Source organism: Salmo salar, chromosome 05 (assembly GCF_965601325.2).
Source record: "Salmo salar chromosome 05, fSalSal1, whole genome shotgun sequence".
NCBI lineage: Eukaryota > Metazoa > Chordata > Actinopteri > Salmoniformes > Salmonidae > Salmo > Salmo salar.
In genome coordinates this window covers 84,335,001-84,352,347 of record NC_138295.1, presented here as the reverse complement: position 1 = coordinate 84,352,347, position 17,347 = coordinate 84,335,001, and the positions used below count along the sequence as shown (strand labels likewise).

Genomic DNA, 17,347 nt, shown 5'->3' with positions numbered 1-17,347 from the left:
AATATGACCTCTGGGGTTGTTGATGAGAGACAGACCAGACTAGAATATGACCTCTGGGGTTGTGGTAGAGAGACAGACCAGACTAGAATATTACCTCTGGGGTTGTAGTAGAGAGACAGACCAGACTAGAATATGACCTCTGGGGTTGTAGTATAGAGACAGACCAGACTAGAATATGACCTCTGGGGTTGTAGTAGAGAGACAGACCAGACTAGAATATGACCTCTGGGGTTGTAGTAGAGAGACAGACCAGACTAGAATATGACCTCTGGGGCTGTAGTAGAGAGACAGACCAGACTAGAATATGACTTCTGGGGTTGTAGTAGAGAGACAGACCTGACTAGAATATGACCCTCCAAGCAGCCAGTTACCTCCAGATCTGCTGAGCCAGTGGGCCTCCATGGGGCCTTCTAGTCCGTCTCTAATTGGCCTACACTACAGTGTGAGGTATGAGGGGGGAAGTGCAGTGCTTGGTTTGACTGTTCTCCAACTCTAAGTCTGCGTGCCTCGGTGAGGTAAACGGCTAAATGCTCCAATCTCTCTATCACCCTCCTTATCCTCTCTGTGGGCACACACCGCAAGCATGTGCGCACACACACACCGCAAGCATGTGCGCACACACACACACACACACACACACACACCACACACACACTGTGTGATGTCTTCATAAACAGGCGGTATAATGCTCAGGCAAATAAAGCCTGAGAGAGAGTATGGAGCGTTATGTCTCAGCCTGGCAGACCAGAACTCATATTGGTCCAGGAGGGAGCTGCTAGAGAGAGCAAGGTCGTAGAGAGGAGTAGCTGCTGGTCGTAGTGGTGGAAAGGAGAGAAGTGTAGCTCCTGGTCGTAGTGGTGCAAAGGAGAGAGGAGTAGCTGCTGGTTGTAGTGGTAGAAAGGAGAGATGAGTAGCTGCTGGTCATAGTGGTAGAAAGGAGAGAGGAGTAGCTGCTGGTCGTAGTGGTAGAAAGGAGAGAGGAGTAGATGCTGGTCGTAGTGGTAGAAAGGAGAGAGGAGTAGCTGCTGGTCATAGTGGTAGAAAGGAGAGAGGAGTAGCTGCTGGTCGTAGTGGTAGAAAGGAGAGAGGAGTAGCTGCTGGTCGTAGTGGTAGAAAGGAGAGAGGTGTAGCTGCTGGTCGTAGTGGTAGAAAGGAGAGAGGAGTAGCTGCTGGTTGTAGTGGTAGAAAGGAGAGAGGAGTAGCTGCTAGTCGTAGTGGTAGAAAGGAGAGAGGAGTAGCTGCTGGTCGTAGTGGTAGAAAGGAGAGAGGAGTAGATGCTGGTCATAGTGGTAGAAAGGAGAGAGGAGTAGCTGCTGGTCATAGTGGTAGAAAGGAGAGAGGAGTAGCTGCTGGTCGTAGTGGTAGAAAGGAGAGAGGAGTAGCTGCTGGTCATAGTGGTAGAAAGGAGAGAGGAGTAGCTGCTGGTCGTAGTGGTAGAAAGGAGAGAGGAGTAGCTGCTGGTCATAGTGGTAGAAAGGAGAGAGGAGTAGCTGCTGGTCGTAGTGGTGGAAAGGAGAGAGGAGTAGCTGCTGGTCGTAGTGGTAGAAAGGAGAGAGGAGTAGCTGCTGGTCGTAGTGGTGGAAAGGAGAGAGGAGTAGCTGCTGGTCGTAGTGGTAGAAAGGAGAGAGGAGTTCCAGCTGGTCGTAGTGGTAGAAAGGAGAGAGGAGTAGCTGCTGGTCGTAGTGGTAGAAAGGAGAGAGGAGTAGCTGCTGGTCGTAGTGGTAGAAAGGAGAGAGGAGTTCCAGCTGGTCGTAGTGGTAGAAAGGAGAGAGGAGTAGCTGCTGGTCGTAGTGGTAGAAAGGAGAGAGGAGTAGCTGCTGGTCGTAGTGGTGGAAAGGAGAGAGGAGTAGCTGCTGGTCGTAGTGGTAGAAAGGAGAGAGGAGTAGCTGCTGGTCGTAGTGGTAGAAAGGAGAGAGGAGTAGCTGCTGGTCGTAGTGGTAGAAAGGAGAGAGGAGTAGCTGCTGGTCATAGTGGTAGAAAGGAGAGAGGAGTAGCTGCTGGTCGTAGTGGTGGAAAGGAGAGAGGAGTAGCTGCTGGTCGTAGTGGTAGAAAGGAGAGAGGAGTAGCTGCTTGTCATAGTGGTAGAAAGGAGAGAGGAGTAGCTGCTGGTCGTAGTGGTAGAAAGGAGAGAGGAGTAGCTGCTGGTCGTAGTGGTGGAAAGGAGAGAGGAGTAGCTGCTGGTCGTAGTGGTAGAAAAGAGAGAGGAGTAGCTGCTGGTCGTAGTGGTAGAAAGGAGAGAGGTGTAGCTGCTGGTCATAGTGGTAGAAAGGAGAGAGGTGTAGCTCCTGGTCTTAGTGGTAGAAAGGAGAGAGGAGTAGCTGCTGGTCATAGTGGTAGAAAGGAGAGAGGAGTAGCTGCTGGTCGTAGTGGTAGAAAGGAGAGAGGAGTAGCTGCTGGTCGTAGTGGTAGAAAGGAGAGAGGAGTAGCTGCTGGTCGTAGTGGTAGAAAGGAGAGAGGAGTAGCTGCTGGTTTTGCTGTTTAATGGTGTTGTTAGGATCAGTTTTTTCGGTTTAATGGTGTTGTTAGGATCAGTTTTTTCGGTTTAATGGTGTTGTTAGGATCAGTTTTTTCGGTTTAATGGTGTTGTTAGGATCAGTTTTCTTCGGTTTAATGGTGTTGTTAGGATCAGTTTTCTTCTGTTTAATGGTGTTGTTAGGATCAGTTTTTTCGGTTTAATGGTGTTGTTAGGATCAGTTTTTTTCGGTTTAATGGTGTTGTTAGGATCAGTTTTTTCGGTTTAATGGTGTTGTTAGGATCAGTTTTTTTCTGTTTAATGGTGTTGTTAGGATCAGTTTTTTCAGTTTAATGGTGTTGTTAGGATCAGTTTTCTTCGGTTTAATGGTGTTGTTAGGATCAGTTTTTTTCGGTTTAATGGTGTTGTTAGGATCAGTTTTTTCGGTTTAATGGTGTTGTTAGTATCAGTTTTTGTCTATTTAATGGTGTTCTTGGACACAATAGAAATGTAGGATGGTGAGATGGTTGCTCATCAAACGTTTATTATTTGTATAATCAATGCGTATCTTGAAGATGAATCATGATCGTCCCTAGGTTTCTTCATAGGTTTCTTCCTTCTAAGGAATTTTTCATGGCGACTGTGCTTTTTCTTCTTCTTTGCTTGCTCTTTGGGGTTTAGACCGGTTATCTGTAAAGCACTTTGTGACAACTGCTTTATAAAAAATACATTTGATTTGATCTGAACAAATCATATTAACCATATGAATTTGCTGGTTCAGTCCATCTCAGTGTTGACATTCTAACTCTAACCTGCTGTAGTAGGTCACATACATCATCATATCAGCCATGTTGCACTTACATGTTATTATCCCGTTTCATATTATGAAGTGCCTAAATGTCTCTCACATATTGCGTGCACCTCTGTTTAATCTGATAATGAGCACGTTGGCCTGTGTAGGCTGTGGCAGCGGGGGATGATGCAGGTCACGGTTAGTAATAATGAGGATAGAGTTGCAGTTTGCAGGACGAGAGAGAAAGCTGAAGCTCATTACAAAAGGTCTCTGGTGTCTACTGCCTGGCCCTGAATTCAGCCTCCAACATCAGAGGATTCAATTCCTCTCTGCTCCCGTCTCATTCCACAGGCAGCACGGGCCCAATCCGACTGTGACAGATGTTGCTTCTGTGTTGCTTCTGTGTCGCCTCTGTCTGTTTGTTTATATCTGATAAACAGTGAGCTCACACAGCCTCTGTCTGTTGGTGGGTATTATATCTGATAAACAGTGAGCTCACACAGCCTCTGTCTGTTGGTGGGTATTATATCTGATAAACAGTAAGCTCACACAGCCTCTGTCTGTTGGTGGGTATTATATCTGATAAACAGTGAGCTCACACAGCCTCTGTCTGTTGGTGGGTATTATATCTGATAAACAGTGAGCTCACACAGCCTCTGTCTGTTGGTGGGTATTATATCTGATAAACAGTGAGCTCACACAGCCTCTGTTGGTGGGTATTATATCTGATAAACAGTGAGCTCACACAGCCTCTGTCTGTTGGTGGGTATTATATCTGATAAACAGTGAGCTCACACAGCCTCTGTCTGTTGGTGGGTATTATATCTGATAAACAGTGAGCTCACACAGCCTCTGTTGGTGGGTATTATATCTGATAAACAGTAAGCTCACACAGCCTCTGTCTGTTGGTGGGTATTATATCTGATAAACAGTGAGCTCACACAGCCTCTGTCTGTTGGTGGGTATTATATCTGATAAACAGTGAGCTCACACAGCCTCTGTCTGTTGGTGGGTATTATATCTGATAAACAGTGAGCTCACACAGCCTCTGTCTGTTGGTGGGTATTATATCTGATAAACAGTGAGCTCACACAGCCTCTGTCTGTTGGTGGGTATTATATCTGATAAACAGTGAGCTCACACAGCCTCTGTCTGTTGGTGGGTATTATATCTGATAAACAGTGAGCTCACACAGCCTCTGTCTGTTGGTGGGTATTATATCTGATAAACAGTGAGCTCACACAGCCTCTGTCTGTTGGTGGGTATTATATCTGATAAACAGTGAGCTCACACAGCCTCTGTCTGTTGGTGGGTATTATATCTGATAAACAGTGAGCTCACACAGCCTCTGTCTGTTGGTGGGTATTATATCTGATAAACAGTGAGCTCACACAGCCTCTGTCTGTTGGTGGGTATTATATCTGATAAACAGTGAGCTCACACAGCCTCTGTCTGTTGGTGGGTATTATATCTGATAAACAATGAGCTCACACAGCCTCTGCCATATGTGTATGAGTCTGATCTGCTGTTGTATGCGTGTCAAACTCTTGCACTGAAAACAGCCATGGGGGGAGGATGGGCGGATGTTGGTGGCTTGTATGTCTGTGAAGGGTCATGTTACCTCCCTCCCTCGATCCCTCCCCCCTCTCTCTCTCTCCCCTCTCTCTCTCTTTCTCTCTTTCTCTGTCTCTCTCTGTCTCTCAATAAAATTCAATTCAAGTGGCTTTATTGGCATGGGAAACATATGTTAACATTGCCAAAGCAAGTGAAGTAGATAATATACAAAAGTGAAATAAACAATATAAATGAACAGTAAACATTACATTCACAGAAGTTCCAAGATGGCGTAGCAGTCTATGAACCTTTACACCGGATCATCGCAGCTAGCTATCTGCAATCCGAGTGGCTACTCCTGGCTAACGTCTCTGTCCCGAAGCAAGCACCAGTTAGCCTTGAGCTAGCCTTGAGCTAGGCCCATCTCACAGCTAGCCGAAGAAGTCCACCAGCCAATTCTTGGGCTACAATACCTCTTTTGCCAATTGGCCTGGACCCTTTACTGCCGACATGGAGCACCGCCGATCCATCATGACTGGTCTGCCGACGTAACCGTCCGAGGTGGTTTCAACAGGCCCTCTCCGTTGCGACGTTGTGGGAGGCCCATCTGCCAGCCCCGGCCCGCTAGCCTTCTGAATCGCCGTGTCTCCAGCTCGCCTAGCATAGTAGCAACTACTGAATTGGCTCTCTGATTCACCTATTGCTACTCATTGGACCCTATGATCACTCGGCAAAACATGCCTCTCCCTAATTTCAATATGCCTTGTCTATTGCTGTTTTTGTTAGTGATAATTGTCTTCTTTCACTGTAGAGCCCCCAGCCCTGCCCAATATGCCTTAGATAGCCCTTTTGTTCCACCCCCATTACATGCGGTGACCTCACCTAGCTCATCTGGTGCCTCTAGAGACAAAACCTCTCTCATTGTCACTCAATGCCTAGGTTTTACCTCCACTGTACTCACATTCTACCATACCCTTGTCTGTACATTATGCCTTGAATCTATTCTTCCACGCCCAGAAATCTGCTCCTTTTACTCTCTGTTCTGAATGCACTAGACGACCAGTTCTTATAGCCTTTAGCTGTACCCTTATCCTATTCCTCCTCTGTTCCTCTGGTGATGTAGAAGTTAATCCAGGCCCTGCAGCCCCTAGCACCAGTCCCATTCCCCAGGCGCTCTCTTTTGTTTACTTCTGTAACCGTAAAAGCCTTGGTTTCATGCATGTTAACATTAAAAGCCTCCTCCCTAAGTTTGTTTTATTCACTGCTTTAGCACACTCCGCCAACCCGGATGTCCTAGCCGTGTCTGAATCCTGGCTTAGGAAGGCCACCAAAAATCCAGAAATGTTCATCCCCAACTACAACATTTTCCGACAAGATAGAATTGCCAAAGGGGGCGGAGTTGCAATCTACTGCAGAGAAAGCTTGCAGAGTTCTGTCATTCTATCCAGGTCTGTGCCCAAACAATTCAAGCTTCTACTTAAAAATCCACCTTTCCAGAAACAAGTCTCTCACCGTTGCCGCTTGTTATAGACCCCAGCTGTGCCCTGGACACCATATGTGAATTGATTGCCCCCCATCTGTCTTCAGAGTTCATACTGTTAGGTGACCTAAACTGGGATATGCTTAACACCCTACAATCTAAGCTAGATGCCCTCAATCTAACATAAATTATCAAGGAACCTACCAGGTACAACCCTAAGTCCATAACCATGGGCACCCTCTTAGATATCATCCTAACCAACTTGCCCTCTAAATACACCTCTGCTGTCTTCAATCAGGATCTCAGCGATCACTGCCTCATTGCCTGCGTCCGTAATGGATCCGTGGTCAAACGACCTCCACTCATCACTGTCAAACGCTCCTTAAAACACTTCAGCGAGCAGGCCTTTCTAATCGACCTGGCCCGGGTATCCTGGAAGGATATTGACCTCATCCCGTCAGTAGAGGATGCCTGGTTGCTCTTTAAAAGTGCTTTCCTCAACATCTTAAAAAAGCTGGCCCTATTCAAAAAATGTAGAACTAAGAACAGGTATAGCCCTTGGTTCTCCACAAACTTGACTGCCCTTGACCAGCACAAAAACATCCTGTGGCATACTGCATTAGCATTGAATAGCCCCCACAATATGCACCTTTTCAGGGAAGTTAGGAACCAATATACACAGTCAGTTAGGAAAGCTAAGACTAGCTTTTTCAAACAGAAATTTGCATCCTGCAGCACTAATTCAAAATGTTTTGGGACACTGTAAAGTCCATGGAGAATAAGAGCACCTCCTCCTAGCTGCCCACTGCACTGAGGCTAGGAAACACTGTCACCACCGATAAATCTACGATAATCGATCATTTCAATAAGCATTTTTCTACGGCTGGCCATGCTTTCCACCTGGCTACCCCAACCCCGGCCAACAGCTCTGCACCCCCTGAAGCAACTTGCCCAAGCACCCCTGCTTCTCCTTCACCCAAATCCAGTCAGCTGATGTTCTGAAAGAGCTGCAAAATCTGGATCCCTACAAATCAGCTGGGCTAGACAACCTGGACCCTCTCTTTCTAAAATTATCCACCAACATTTTTGAAACCCCTATTACTAGCCTGTTCAACCTCTCTTCCGTATTGTCTGAGATCCACAAAGATTGGAAAGCTGCCGCGGTCATCCCCCTCTTCAAAGAGGGGAGACACTCTAGACCCAAACTGTTATAGACCTATATCCATCCTGCCCTGCCTTTCTAAAATCTTTGAAAGCCAAGTTAACAAACATATCACCTACCATTTCGAATCCCACCGTACCTTCTCCACTATGCAATCTGGAGAAGGCTTTCGACTCTGTCAATCACTGCATTCTTAGCCTTGGTTTCTCAAATGACTGCCTTGCCTGGTTCACTAACTACTTCTCAGATAGAGTTCAGTGCGTCAAATCGGAGGGCCTGTTGTCCGGGCCACTGGCAGTCTCTATGGGGGTGCCACAGGGTTCAATTCTCGGGCCGTCTCTTTTCTCTGTATATATCAATGATGTCGCTCTTGCTGCTGGTGACTCTCTGATCCACCTCTACGCAGACGACACCATTCTGTATACATCTGGCCCTTCTTTGGACACTGTGTTACCTAACCTCCAAACGAGCTTCAATTCCATACAACCCTCCTTCCGTGGCCTCCAACTGCTTTTAAATGCTAGTAAAACTTGATGCATTCTCCTCAACCGATTGCTGCCCACACCCGCCTGACTAGCATCACTAATCTGGACAGTTCTGACTTAGAATATGTGTACAACTACAAATACCTAGGTGTCTGGTTAGACTGGAAACTCTCCTTCCAGACTCACATTAAGCATCTCCAATCCAAAATTAAATCTAGAATCTGCTTCCTATTTCGCAACAAAGCCTCCTTCACTCATGCTGCCAAACATACCCTCGTAAAACTGACTATCCTACCGATCCTTGACTTCGGCGATGCCATTTACAAAATAGCCTCCTACGCTCTACTCAGCAAACTGGATGTAGTCTATCACAGTGCCATCCATTTTGTCACGAAAGCCCCATATACTACCCACCACTGCGACCTGTATGCTCTCGTTGGCTGGCCCTCACAACATATTAGTCGCCAAACCCACTGGCTCCAGGTCATCTATAAGTCTTTGCTAGGTAAAGCCCCACCTTATCTCAGCTCACAGGTCACCATAGCAACACCCACCCATAGCACGCGCTCCAGCAGGTATATTTCACTGGTCATCCCCAAAGCCAACACTTCCTTTGGCCGCCTTTCCTTCCAGTTCCCTGCTGCCAATGCATGGAACGAATCGCAGAAATCACTGAAGCTGGAGACTTATATCTCCCTCTCAAACTTTAAGCAACAGCTGTCAGAGCAGCTTACCAATCACTGTACCTGTACACAGCCAATCTGTAAATAACACACCTAACTACCTCATCCCCATATTATTACTTACCCTCTTGCTCTTTTGCACCCCGGTATCTCTACTTGCACATCATCATCTGCACATCAATCACTCCAGTGTTAATGCTAAATTGTAATTATTTCACCTCTATGGTCTATTTATTGCCTTACCTCTCTACTCTTCCTCATTTGCACACACTGTACAAAGATTATTACAATTTTTTTTAATTTGTTTTTTCTATTGTGTTATTGATTGTACGTTTGTTTATATGTAACTCTGTGTTGTTGTTTGTGTTGCACTGCTTTGCTTTATCTTGGCCAAGTCGCAGTTGTAAATGAGAACTTGTTCTCAACTGGCCTACCTGGTTAAATAAAGGTGAAAAAATAAAAAATAATTAATAAATACAAAAAATAAAATAGTGTTATATTATGTATATATACAGTGTTGTAACGATGTGAAAATGGTTAAAGTACAAAAGGGAAAATAAATAAACATAAATATTGGTTGTATTTACAATGGTGTTTGATCTTCACTGATTGCCCTTTTCTTGTGGCAACAGGTCACAAATCTTGCTACTGTGATGGCACACTGTGGTATTTCACCCAGGAGATTATCACAATCAGGTTTGCTTTCTTTGTGGGTTTGTGTAATCTAAGGGAAATATGTGTCTCTAATATGGTCATACATTTGGCAGCAGGTTAGGAAGTGCAGCTCAGTTTCCACCTCATTTTGTGGGCAGTGTGCACATAGGCAGACCTGGCTCTCAAGAGAAGACAGGCTATGGCGGCCTTTCTTAACCTCTTGGGGCTAGGTGGGACGCTAGCGTGCCACCCGTGGTGCACTCCATCAACAGCAGGTGCATTTCAAGAGCGGCAAATTTGAATCCAAATAAATGTCAAAATTCAAATTTTTCAAAAATACAACTATTTTACACCATTTGAAAGATAAACATCTCCTTAATCTAACCACGTTTTACGATTTCAAAAAGGTTTTACGGCGAAAGCATAAATTTAGAGTATGTTAGGACAGTACATTTACAAGAGTTGTGTGTAATGTTTTGTCAAGTCAAAGACAGGGTCACCAAAACCATAAAACCAGCTAAAATGATGCACTAACCTTTTACAATCTCCATCAGATGACACTCCTAGGACATTATGTTAGACAATGCATGCATTTTTAGTTCTATCAAGTTCATATTTATATCCAAAAACAGCGTTTTACTATGGCATTGATGTTGAGGAAATCGTTTCCCTCCAATAACCGGCAGTCAAGTCAGCGTGACAAATTAAATAATTAAAATTAGAAAACATTGGTAAAATATTATATTGTCATTTAAAGAATTATAGATTTACATCTCTTGAACGCAATCAACTTGCCAGATTTAAAAATAACCTTACTGGGAAATCACACTTTGCAATAATCTGAGCACTGCGCCCAGAAAAATACGCGTTGCGATACAGACTAGACGTCATGTTGGGGAGATCTAAAATCGAAAATACTATGTAAATAATCCATTACCTTTGATTCTCTTCATCAGATGTCACTTCCAGGTATCACAGGTCCATAACGAATGTAGTTTTGTTCAAAAAAGCTCATCATTTATGTCCAAAAATCTCCGTCTCGTTAGCACATGATGTAAGCCAGCCGGACTTCTCGTCATGAACGAGGGGAAAAAATATATTTCCGTTCGTTCAAACATGTCAAACGTTGTATAGCATAAATCATTAGGGCCTTTTTTAACCAGAACATGAATAATATTCAAGGTGGACGAATGCATACTCTTTTATAACGTATTGGAACGAGGGTACCCAACATGAACTCGCGCGCCAGGTGTCTAATGGGACATCATCGTTCCATGGCTCTTGTTCGGTCAGATCTCCCTCCAGAAGACTCAAAACACTTTGTAAAGGCTGGTGACATCTAGTGGAAGCAATAGGAAGTGCCAAAATATTCCTAAACCCCTGTGTTTTTCAATGGGAGAGGTTTAAAGTCAATACAACACATCAGGTATCCACTTCCTGTCAGAAAATGTCTCAGGGTTTTGCCTGCCAAATGAGTTCTGTTATACTCACAGACACCATTCAAACAGTTTTGGAAACTTTAGAGTGTTTTCTATCCATATATAATAAGTATATGCATATTCTAGTTACTGGGTAGGATTAGTAACCAGATTAAATCGGGTACATTTTTTTTATCCAGACGTGCAAATGCTGCCCCCTAGACCCAACAGGTTAATAGCAAGGCTATGCTCACTAAGTCTGTACATAGTCAAAACTTTTCTTAAGTTTGAGTCATTCACAGTGGTCAGGTATTCTGCCACTGTGTACTCTCTAGTTTGCTTAGTTGTTTTGTTAATTCTTTCCAATGTGTCAAGTAATTATCTTTTTGTTTTGTCATGATTTGGTTGGGTCTAAGTGTGTTGCTGTCCTGGGGCTCTGTGGGGTCTGTTTGAGTTTGTGAACAGAGCCCCAGGACCAGCTTGCTTAGGGGACTCTTCTCCAGGTTCATCTCTCTGTAGGTGATGGCTTTGTTATGGAAGGTTTGGGAATCGCTTCCTTTTAGGTGGTTGTAGAATTTAACGACTCTTTTCTGGATTTTGATAATTAGCGGGTATCGGCCTAATTCTGCTCTGCATGCATTATTTGGATATTTTTACAGGATATTTTTACAGAATTCTGCATGCACAGTCTCAATTTGGTGTTTGTTCCATTTTGGGAATTCTTGGTTGGTGAGCAGACCCCAGACCTCACAACCATAAAGGGCAATGGGTTCTGTAACTGAATCAAGTATTTTTAGCCAGATCCTAATGTCGAATTTTATGTTCCTTTTGATGGCATAGAATGCCCTTCTTGCCTTCTCTCTCAGATCGTTCACAGCTTTGTGGAAGTTACCTGTGGTGCTGATGTTTAGGCCAAGGTATGTATAGTTTCTTGTGTGCTCTACGACAACTGTGTCTGGATGGAATTTGTATTTGTGGTCCTGGCGACTGGACCTTTTTTAGAACGTCATTATTTTGGTCTTACTGAGATTTACTGTCAGGGCCCAGGTTTGGTAGAATCTGTGTAGAAGATCTAGGTGTTGCTGTAGGCCCTCCTTGGTTGGTGACAGTCTCTCTCTCTCTCTCTCTCTCTCCCTCTCTCTCTCTCTCTCTCTCTCTCTCTCTCTCTCTCTCTCTCCCTCTCTCTCTCTCTGTCCCTCTCTCTGTCCCTTTCTCTCTCTCCCTCTCTCTCTCTCTCTCTCTCTCTCACTTTATGTCTCTCTGTCTGTCTCTGTCTCTCTCTCTCTCCCCCTCTCTAAAATGTTAGTGCAGTTGATTGTGCACTGCAGGGTCCACAGGGTTGAGCGTGCACCCAGGCCCCAGGGCCTACTTCAGTCTGCTCTCAGTGTGATCCAGTGCTGGGGGATTGTGTCTAATGTCTCTAATGGTGACCCTCTACTGTTGGCACCGGGCCACTGCAGACTGAATGGAGCATCACACTTCCATTGTGAGGGCCACACAAAAGGGTGTTTGTTACAGAGCTGAATCGGACAGGACTGTTGTGCAAGCCTACCTGCTGTGCTTGTGTGTGTATGTGTTTGGATGTTTGTGTGTGTTTGTGTGTACCGCTTGGACTTATCTGTTGGGCCTGGTACGGTGGTGTCTGGTGTTATGTCTGTGTGGGGGTTGTCTGCACGCTTCTCCTGCTGGTTGATTTCAACATTTGTTTTCTTTCAGAATGTGAGGGCTGTCATCCTCAGGATGGCTCTCATCTACAAACCCCCATAGCACAGTTTGTCACAATTCTGTCAGGGATGTTTTTGTTGTCCTTGTTTAGGATTGTCACTGGGGAAGCTCTGTTGTTGTTGACAGGGGCTATGACCTTGTCTCCATGGAGATGGGAGGCAGAGTCGATCTCTGTGTATTTCAACAACCTGGGAGACATTGGTGACACCCCCTTTAGTTCTCTCCCCTGTTGTCTCCTCTGTTGTCCCTCAACAGACATTGTTGTCATGGGATTGCTTTGGGGGAGGAGAGGATTTGGATAAAGACAAGTGTGAAACTAGATATTTATACATAAGTTCTGTTCATAGTAACTCAAGTGTATTCAGGGTAGCATAGTATTGAGTAGCATTTTACCACTACGGTTACCTGTGAAAGCTTGCCTGCTCCACAGTGATTAGATCTAGCCCTGTGAAAGCTTGCCTCCTCCACAGTGATTAGATCTAACCCTGTGAAAGCTTGCCTCCTCGACAGTGATTCGATCTAGCCCTGTGAAAGCTTGCCTCCTCCACAGTGATTAGATCTAGCCCTGTGAAAGCTTGCCTCCTCCACAGTGATTCGATCTAGCCCTGTGAAAGCTTGCCTCCTCCACAGTGATTAGATCTAGCCCTGTGAAAGCTTGCCTCCTCGACAGTGATTCGATCTAGCCCTGTGAAAGCTTGCCTCCTCCACAGTGATTAGATCTAGCTCTGTGAAAGCTTGCCTCCTCCACAGTGATTAGATCTAGCCCTGTGAAAGCTTGCCTCCTCCACAGTGATTAGATCTAGCCCTGTGAAAGCTTGCCTCCTACACAGTGATTAGATCTAGCCCTGTGAAAGCTTGCCTCCTCCACAGTGATTAGATCTAGCCCTGTGAAAGCTTGCCTCCTCCACAGTGATTCGATCTAGCCCTGTGAAAGCTTGCCTCCTCCACAGTGATTCGATCTAGCCCTGTGAAAGTAGTTCACCCAGAGTGTTGATGTTTATGTCTATATCCATACCTCTCTGCATCAGACCATGTGGAAAGTTTAATGATACAGTAGGCTATGTACACGCCTGGCTGTCACAACTGGAGACCTCGTTCATAAACCCCCACATTCCAGGATTATATGTCTTCAGTTTAGAAACCTGGGGTCCAAGAATATGAGGTCCTTAAGGTTAAATAGCAGGAAACCGTTTTCCAACCAAAACAAGCTTTTATTCTGTATGCTTTTTAAAAGGTGAAGTCAGACAAATACATTTTTAACATCAAATGTAACTCATTTACATAGGGTCACTGTGTTGTGGAACAAAGTTATTAAAATTCATTCTCTCTCTCTGTCTGTCTATCTCATCAGAAGAGGCAAGAAGCACAGCATCATTCTCCGGACACAGTTATCTGTCAGAGTTCACGCTTGTATCGGTGAGTGAAACACTTTTCATTTTGAAGCACTCTCTTTTCATTTGGAAGCATTGCGGGTATTTAAGTTGCGACTGTAAAATGTGGAGGTATCTGGAGTCAGACAGTGTTGCTAATGTCAACCTCTGCTGCATCACCTGCACATCTCATTAGAATATATAGTCTGTTTGACTACTTATTGGATGATTGAAAATTAGCGCACTATCACTCACAGCTGCTAGGTACAGTAAATAATACATAACATAATAATAATAATAAAAATAATAATGCATAATAATAATAATACAAATAATACAAATAATAATACAAATAATTATACATAATAATAATACATCATAATAATACATTATAATAATCATAATTATAATAATCCATTATAATACAAATATTAATAATAATACTTAATAATGCAACTAATAATACATAACATAATAATCATAAAAATAATAATACATAATAATAAAAATACAAATAATGATACATAATAATAATAAAAATAATGATACATAATAATAATAATAAATAAATAAAAAATACATAATAATTAAAATAATAATAATAATAATAAAAATAATAATACATATGAATAATAATAAACATAATAATACATAATAATAATAACAAAAATATAATACATAATAATAGTAATACATAATAATAATGAATAATAATAATACATAATAATACATAACATAATAATAAAAAATAATACATAATAATAGTAATACATAATCATAATAATCGATAATAATAATACATAATAATAATAATGAAAATAATATCCATAATAATAATACATAATAACAATAATAGATAATAATAATAATACAAATAATAATAATACAAATAATGGTAATACATAATAATAGTAATAATACATCATAATAGTTATACATAATAATAATAATAATCCATAATAATAGTTATACATAGTAATAATCCATAATAATAGTTATATATAATAATCCATAATAATAGTAATAATACTACATAAAAATAATAATCCATAATAATAGTAATACATAATAATAATAATAAAAATAATTATAATACATAATAATAATAACTATAATAATAAAAATAATAATAATAATAAACATAATAATAAAAAATAATACATAATAGTAATACATAATCATAATAATGGATAATAATAATACATAATAATAATAATGAAAATAATATCCATAATAATAATACATAATAACAATAATAGATAATAATAATAATACAAATAATAATAATACAAATAATGGTAATACATAATAATAGTAATAATACATCATAATAGTTATACATAATAATAATAATAATCCATAATAATAGTTATACATAATAATAATCCATAATAATAGTTATATATAATAATCCATAATAATAGTAATAATACTACATAAAAATAATAATCCATAATAATAGTAATACATAATAATAATAATAAAAATAATTATAATACATAATAATAATAACTATAATAATAAAAATAATAATACATAATAATAATAATGAACATAATAATACATAATAATAATAATACATAATAATAGTTATACATAATAATAATACATAATAATAGTTATATACAATAATCCATAATAATAGTAATAATACTACATAAAAATAATAATACATAATAATAGTAATACATAATCATAATAATACAAATATTTAATAATACATAATAATAATAACTATAATAATAAAAATAATAATACATAATAATAATAATAAAAATAATAATACATACGAATAATAATAAACATAATACATAATAATAATAAAAAATATATAATACATAATAATAGTAATACATAATAATAATGAATAATAATAATACATAACATAATAATAAAAATAATACATCATACTAGTAATACATAATAATAATAATAATACATAATAATAATAATACATAATAATAATAATGAAAATAATATCCATAATAATAATAATAATAGATAATAATAATAATACAAATAATCGGTAATACATAGTAATAATACTACATAAAAATACTAATACATAATAATAATTATACATAATAATAGTAATAATACAAATAATAGTAACACATAATAATAGTAATAATACATATAAATAGTAATATATAATAATAGTAATAATACATAATAATAGTAATATATAATAATAGTAATAATACTAATAATAGTCATATATAATAATAGTAATAATAATACATAATAATAGTAATAATAATACATAAAATAATAATACATAAAAATAATAATACATAATAATAATGCATACTAATAATTAGTAATAATAATAATACAAATAATACATAGTAATAATAACAATACATAATAATAATATGACATAATAATAATTATACATAATAACAATACATAATAGTTATATTACGTAATAATAATAAAAATGCTAATACTAATTATACATAGTAATAACACATAATAATAATACATTATAATATATAATAAAACATAACAATAATAATACATAATGCATATGAAGAAGAATACATAATAATACATAATAATAATACAAAGAATACATAGTAATAATACTACATAAAAATAATAATACATAATAATAATTATACATAATACTAGTAATAATACAAATAATAGTAACACATAATAATAGTAATAATACATATAAATAGTAATATATAATAATAGTAATAATACATAATAATAGTAATATATAATAATAGTAATAATACTAATAATAGTCATATATAATAATAGTAATAATAATACATAATAATAGTAATAATAATACAAAATAATAATACATAAAAATAATAATACATAATAATAATGCATACTAATAATTAGTAATAATAATAATACAAATAATACATAGTAATAATAACAATACATAATAATAATATTACATACTAATAATAATATGACATAATAATAATTATACATAATAACAATACATAATAGTTATATTACGTAATAATAATAAAAATGCTAATACTAATTATACATTGTAATAACACATAATAATAATACATTATAATATATAATATATAATAAAACATAACAATAATAATACATAATGCATATGAAGAAGAATACATAATAATACATAATAATAATACAAAGAATACATAAAAATAAAAGTGATACATATTAATAATAATACATAATAATAATAATACATAATAATAATTCATTATAATATAAAAATACATAATAATGATAATAATAATAATATTCCATAATAATAATAATAACACATAATAATAATACATTATAATATAAAAATACATAATAATAATATATATTAGTTAGTAATAATTATTATTATTATTATTTAAAAAAATAATAATACATTGCCTAATCTGGAATTTACAGATCGCATGGCTGTGTGCTCCATTTTATACACCTGTCACCAACTGCTGAAATAGCCAAATCCACTAATTTGAAGGCATGTCCACATACTTTTGTATATGTAGTGTACATGGTATTTCTAAAGAGCCAAAGTCACTGTGCAGTCAACTACTCTATATCATCATTATATCGTCTGCCACTTCTC

General features: G+C 38.7%; 1 protein-coding gene across 2 annotated transcripts in view; it reads left to right on the top strand.

Moving 5' to 3' along the window:
- fhod3b (formin homology 2 domain containing 3b) overlaps nt 1-17,347 on the top strand; it is a 260,469-nt gene that overhangs the window by 30,105 nt on the left and 213,017 nt on the right. For both annotated transcript variants that reach the window (XM_082975790.1, XM_082975791.1), the window contains exon 3: nt 13,758-13,822. In XM_082975790.1, the coding sequence (XP_082831916.1) occupies nt 13,758-13,822 (65 nt within the window). The remainder of the gene's footprint in view (nt 1-13,757; nt 13,823-17,347) is intronic.